Source organism: Phyllobates terribilis, unplaced genomic scaffold (assembly GCF_046119375.1).
Source record: "Phyllobates terribilis strain yellow unplaced genomic scaffold, ASM4611937v1 Scaffold_8__6_contigs__length_399053987, whole genome shotgun sequence".
Taxonomy (NCBI): Eukaryota; Metazoa; Chordata; class Amphibia; order Anura; family Dendrobatidae; genus Phyllobates; species Phyllobates terribilis.
In genome coordinates this window covers 200,121,215-200,127,740 of record NW_027362768.1, presented here as the reverse complement: position 1 = coordinate 200,127,740, position 6,526 = coordinate 200,121,215, and the positions used below count along the sequence as shown (strand labels likewise).

Below are 6,526 nucleotides of genomic sequence, written 5' to 3'. Positions count from 1 at the left end.
GTTATATCAGTACTGGAGCGTTATAATAGGGGCTGTTATCAGTCACATATGGTGTAATGTCTGGAGGTTATATCAATACTGGAGCGTTATAAGAGGGGCTGATATCAGTCACATATGGTATAATGTCTGGAGGTTATATCAGTACTGGAGCGTTATAAGAGGGGCTGATATCAGTCACATATGGTGTAATGTCTGGGGGTTATTTCAGTGCTGGAGCGTTATAAGAGGGGCTGATATCAGTCACATATGGTGTAATGTTTGGAGGTTATATCAGTACTGGAGCGTTATAAGAGGGGCTGATATCAGTCACATATGGTGTAATGTCTGGAGGTTATATCAGTACTGGAGTGTTATAAGAGGGGCTGATATCAGTCACATATGGTGTAATGTCTGGAGGTTATATCAGTACTGGAGCGTTATAAGAGGCTGATATCAGTCACATATGATGTAATGTCTGGAGGTTATATCGGTACTGGAGCTTTATAAGAGGCTGATATTAGTCACATATGATGTAATGTCTGGAGGTTATATCAGTACTGGAGTGTTATAAGAGGGGCTGATATCAGTCACATATGATGTAATTTCTGGAGGTTATATCAGAACTGGAGGGTCTCAGTATTGTTTTACAGTCGCCTCCCCCAATATGACTGATAACCGGGATCACATTCTTATAAAACCTGATGTGTGTCTAGAGGTAACAGAAAGCTGTTTATGCCGCTTACGACCCAGGGAAGGATTTGTGGGAAAGATACAGATGGGTCCTGAGTCCACACGGAGTCGACTTCTACTAATAATGGAATTCTACAGTATCGAATATGACACAAGATAATCACAGCAACGATATGTACACAGTGACTGCACCAGCAGAATAGTGAGTGCAGCTCTGGAGTATAATACAGGATGTAACTCAGGATCAGCAATGTATGTACACAGTGACTGCACCAGCAGAATAGTGAGCGCAGCTCTGGAGTATAATACAGGATGTAACTCAGGATCAGTAATGTAATGTATGTACACAGTGACTGCACCAGCAGAATAGTGAGTGCAGCTCTGAAGTATAATACAGGATGTAACTCAGGATCAGTAATGTAATGTATGTACACAGTGACTGCACCAGCAGCATACTGGGTGCAGCTCTTATCAGCTGCTAGTCAGTGTGGTGATTACGGGTGTGGTGGCTGCAGATCCTGCTGTGAGCTCCTGATCTCTGAGAACCAACACCTCTCCACCTGGGGACCTGCTCTCTCTCTTTCCCAGGGAGGGAGTGGGTTTCTGGGATGAGTGAAGGAGCCAAGTCCCAGGCTTCTGCTTCCCGAACCAGGCCGGCGGGGGGCAGAAGAAACCAGCAACCGGCCTGCATATCAGAGGACTCGGGGGTGAGACGCTGCACCAGGAGTCGCAGCAATGTGACTCCTACTCCCCCCGGGATTGTGGAGACCCCTAGAAGCCGCAAGGCTTCCAGCATGGAGGTAAAGCCTGACAGCGGCGTGCAAGATGGTGCTCCTTCCGGAGGAAAGCGGAGTGCTCACGGAGGTGAGGCTGACCTCCCTGAGGGGGGTTGGGCGCTGCAGGGACCCCGGGAGTCTGTGTCCACCTATGTCTCCCGGGTCATGATCCGCCTCCGTGAGTATGAAGATGCCAGTAAGCTCATCAGGAGGCTCCGGGAGGAGCTGCGCTGCACAAGCGCCAAAGCTGCGGGGGTCTCCAAACAGAGCAAGGCTAAACTCCAGGCCGAGGTAAAGCGACTGACCAGCGAGATTCACCTGCTGGAACTTAGGAAAGCCACCATCAGAGAGCAGAGTGGTCATTTCAAAGAAAAACTAATAAATGAAGACCGCTTTAGAGAAATGGCTGATACCAGAGAGCAAAGGCAGATGGGGCTGCAGCCTGAGAGCCAGGTGGATGATGAGAGTGATGATGACCAGCAGGAAGCCCCACCTGGCAGCCTGCAAAGTCACCCGCAGGCCACGTGCAGCGAGCTCCCTACAGGACAGGCGACAGTGACATCCGGTCGCAGTTCTGCCGGCTCTGGGGAGGACAGTGACAGCAGCGGCCAGGGAGGGGCGCTAATGGCGGAGATTAAGCTCCTGGAGTCCCCAGTGTGCCTCCAAAACTTCCATCTTGGTGACGATCTACCAGAAGAAGCACCTGGGGGCCACAAAAAGGCAAAGAAGACCAAGCCAAAGCTGCAGGAAGCGGTAAGATACGTATATGCCCCCCTCCCTGTACCCCCTGAGTCGGCGGCAGGCTCAGCTCGCTGTATAAGCCCCGTTGCCCAGCCCAGCCCGGGTTCTGCTGTGGATCCGGTGCAAAGGCGCGGGGAGATTACAGAGCGCGGTAGTGAGGCGCAGAGCTCCGTCTCTGCTTGTAGTAGCGGGGACGTAGCAGGAGGTGCATCAGCTGAGAGGCTGGACAGTGAGGGCGGCCCGGCGGCGGGCGTTCCATCAGGCCACGATGCTGTGTTGCGCTCCTCAGTGGGAGGGGGGAGCGGCCCGGTGTCGGGGGCAGCTCCGGTAGCCTCGGCACCTCTGAATGCTGTTGCCGCTGATCACTTAGTTGAGAAGCGGCGGCAGTGTGAGGGGGCTGTCGGGGCTGAGCGTTCCGGTCCTCCCACGAAAGTGCTATTTTGTGTTGGCGTCGCTGGTCCGGAAGATCCTGATGCTAAAGATCAGCGGCGCCTAACAGCATCTAAAGATCAGCGGCACATTATTCCGAATGCCAAACAGCGGAAATTACCGACCAATGATGTGGAGGGCACACATAAGACCGGGGGTGAGGTCGCCTCCAGTTCTATGGAGGTGACTGAGCCCCTGTGCCTGATGCAGAGGTCAAAATGTCATCCGCCATTGTTACTGGTCCAGCAGGAATGAATGTGGTGGTGGGGGTGAATGAGGCTAATTCATTGTCTAGTGGTGTGGTTGCTGGTTTGGTGGAGGGTGAGATGGAGGTGGGTAATGGTGTTGCTGTTCGGGCTGATGTGGTCACTGGTCCGGTTGCCCCCCCGGGGGTGGCAACACCTGTCCAGAGTTATGCCAGTGTCACCTCCGGGGCAAATAGGGCATCCTCCTTGTCTCCGGGCTTTGGGGACGGCATGTTGCAACGGCGCCTTCTGGAGGCTCTAAAGAAGGGGGAGAGATCACTAATGGTAGAGGGTCGAGAGGTTGATCTATCCTTCTGGATAGAGAGGCATGGCCTCGGGGCCTTCCGAGAGCAAACAGGGGGGGGATACAGTGTGGTCCCTCCCAACAGCCGGGCCAGGCAGTGTGCGTAGGAATGTGGTCCGTCTTCGGTGGAGGGGCAGTGATGCATGTCCTCCAAGGTCTAAAGTTGTGGAGCTCCTGCTGAGGATGGGCTTCAAGGCGATTGACATCTACGCCTTGATACATCCCTATTCCACGCCTGAGTTTGATATCAGCTTTGTTCGGCCGGAGGGGCTTGAGCTCTTCTGGGCGAATTATGAGCTGGCAAAAAATGAGCCCGGCTGGCGAGACTTTGCCGTTCAGGCAGTGTCTCGCCAAAACCAGATCAAGAAAGTGACCGTAATGACTCGTAACGAGTCGCTTTCTTGCTATGACATCATGACGTGGCTTGGTCGGTATGGAGAGGTGGTGAAGATGCCAAAGAAAAACCGCGGCGAGTTTGGTATCTGGTCAGGGGCCTGGACGTTTATGGTAAAACTTAAGCGTTCAGGTGGTACGGTTGCCCACATTCCATCGTCTGCCTTCCTGGGTAGGGATCGTATCCTGGTCTTCTACCAGGGGCAACCGAAGCTCTGTCACAGGTGCGGCGACCCCACACACTTCAGTGCAAACTGCACCGTGCAGAAATGCGCGTTGTGTGGGGGTGTCGGCCATCTTGCTGCCTCTTGTGTGGAGATTAGGTGCCACCTGTGTGGTGAGTTAGGTCACCCATTCAGCCATTGTCCTCGCTCCTTTGCTAATGCAGTCGAGACCCCGGTGGGAGTAAGCCGTGAGGCCGATTCTGCTGGAGAGGGGACTAGCAGGGGTGGGGGAGCTGAGGGGCCAAGGAAGAAAAGCAATAAAAAGACGCCTGCCCAGCTGAGGCGTCTAGACAAGCGCAGACAGGAGAGGGAGCGGGGCGAGCCCCAGACTACCGGGGCAGCCCCTGTCCTGGATGCCAGTCTTGCTGCTGAGGCTCCGAGGGATGATGAGTTGGATGAGGAGGTCAGGAGGATCCACAGGGAGGAAACCGCCTCTGCCTCAGAATCCTCCCATTATGAAAGTATGGATGAGGATAATAAGCGGTGGCTAGAGAACAAGCGTAAGCTCGGCACCAAAAAGAAGAAAAAGAAGGGAGATAAAACATCTTCTCCCGCTCTGACCAAGGTACCTAAGGAAGGTAAAACTGACTCCCCTCTGGTTGGTCTTTCTAACCGGTTCCAAGCCCTTGATAACATCTCTTCCTCTGAGGAGGAGGCCGAGGGTGAGGTTCCGGCTTCAGCGGAGCTTACAGGGGGCGCCGAGTCTCCTTCTCCTGGGGATGCAGGGTCCTTGGGGGGAGGGACTGGCCCAGAGTCCGGAGCCGAGGACGAGAAAAGAAGGAAAAATGTGGGAATGGACACCTCTGTGTCATTAAAGAGGGGGAAGGATTCCTCCTCTGAGGCAGAGGGTAAGGGGAGTGGGAAGAAGAAAGCCATCTAACTCAATCACCAATGATGGCGGTACCCACTCCGTTGACGCTGGCTTCCATTAATGTCGCCAGCATTAATTCAAATATGGCTAGATTTGCGGCCTTTGATTTTCTCAGCCGGGTTGAAGCTGACATTTTCTTTTTGCAAGAGACCAGGCTGCCAAATATGGCAGAGGTGTTTATAGCTAAGAGGGAGTGGAGACTCGGGCCCTCCTATTGGTCTCTTGCGGCCAAGCCGTATAGCGGAGTGGCGGTCCTTTTTACCTTACCAGTAGAATGCCGACGGGTTATTGAGTTAGAAATCGGGAGGTGCCTGATATTAGATGTCCTCATGAAGGGACAGGAGCTTCGGCTCATTAACATTTATGGTCCCCAATCTAAGTGGGACCGGAAGTGTCTCTTTACGAGGATCAAGCCCTACCTTTTTACGAGTCGGCAGGTCGTCTTTGGAGGGGACTTCAACACTGTCACGAGGCCCCGGGATAGAGGAGGTTCCAGAGACAAGCTGACTTATGATAGCGTCGCCCTTAATAGTATAGCTAGTGAGGCTTGCCTGGTGGATGTCCACATCCGGCACACCCCAGGCCACGAGGGGTTCACCTATCATAGAGGTAACTGTAGGTCCAGGATAGACAGGTTTTATTTAAAGGAGGAAGCCGTCTCTTCAGCAGTATCTGTTGTTGAGGTGGAGTTCTCCGATCACTGTTTGATTTTGTTTTCCCTGAATGTTACAGAGACCCCCCAGATGGGAAGAGGCTTTTGGAGGCTCAATTCGTCTCTCTTGGAAGAAGCCGAGATAAGACAGTCTTTTGAGGATTTTCTTCAGAGCCAGGTACCCTTACTGGATCTTTGTAGTAGTAAGTCAGAGTGGTGGGAGATGTTCAAGAAAAGGGTGGCGAGATTCTTCCGCCAGCTCTCGAGCCTTAGGAGCCTGGACAGGTATCACCTGTATCAGGGCCTGAGGAGGAAACTCGAGCATCTTGTCTCAACTGGAGGTAGCCGCGAGGAGATCTCCAGAGTGAAATCTTTGCTAATGAGGTGTCAGTATGATAGACACGCATCTTTGGTTTTTGAGAGGGATTACGGGAAGTACCGCTCGCCCGACCCTTACAGAAACTGCAAGATGTCAGTGAATAGTAAAGTTGTTGCAGGACTGGTTGACACTGCGGGGTCCCTGAAAAGATCCAGATCGGGGATCCTGGAGGTCGTCAGATCCTTCTAGTCGCACCTCTTGGGGAAGAGGGATCTGGATTGGGATGAGATGTCGGCTTTTCTGGCTGAAGCCGTCCCCGAACCAGGGGTAGACCCCTCTCTTGGCGTTTTGACAGAGATGATCAGGGAAGAGGAAGTTAAGTTGGCGATTGAATGGCTTGCCCTGAAGAAATCTCCCGGTCCGGATGGCTTAACATCTGAATTCTATAAGACCTTTAAGGACGCCTTGGTTCCCCTCTTGACTGAGGTATTCAATGAGTGTCTTTCCTCGGGCACTCTGCCAAAGTCAATGAGGAGGTCTGCCCTGATCATCTTGTCAAAGGGTAAGGACCCATCTTGCATTGAGAATTGGCGTCCCATAGCGCTTCTCAATGCAGACAGGAAGGTTTTGGCAAAGATGCTGTTTAATCGGCTGGTGAAATTTGCACCCCAGCTCCTTTCGGGGGCCCAGCATTGCTCTGTTCCGGGCCGCAGTACAATTAGTGCTGTACTCTGTGTCCGAGAGGCGGTGGAGCAGGGTAGGGCTGGCCACTGGAAGGGGTACATGCTGTCATTGGACCAGGCAAAAGCGTTTGATCGGGTTAATCATGAGTACCTCTGGTCTGTCCTTCTGAGGTATGGCCTGCCGGGGGGGTTTGTTGATTGGCTTAAGACCTTGTACGCT

The 6,526-nt window shown here is 52.9% G+C and overlaps 1 protein-coding gene across 1 annotated transcript in view; it reads left to right on the top strand.

Moving 5' to 3' along the window:
• Window positions 1-1,898: 1,898 nt before the first annotated feature.
• SLC6A9 (solute carrier family 6 member 9) overlaps window positions 1,899-6,526 on the top strand; it is a 134,720-nt gene continuing 130,092 nt past the window's right edge. Inside the window, exon 1 of the mRNA XM_073645268.1 lies at window positions 1,899-2,198. Coding sequence (XP_073501369.1) covers window positions 2,070-2,198 — 129 coding nt within the window. The 5' untranslated portion in view covers window positions 1,899-2,069. The remainder of the gene's footprint in view (window positions 2,199-6,526) is intronic.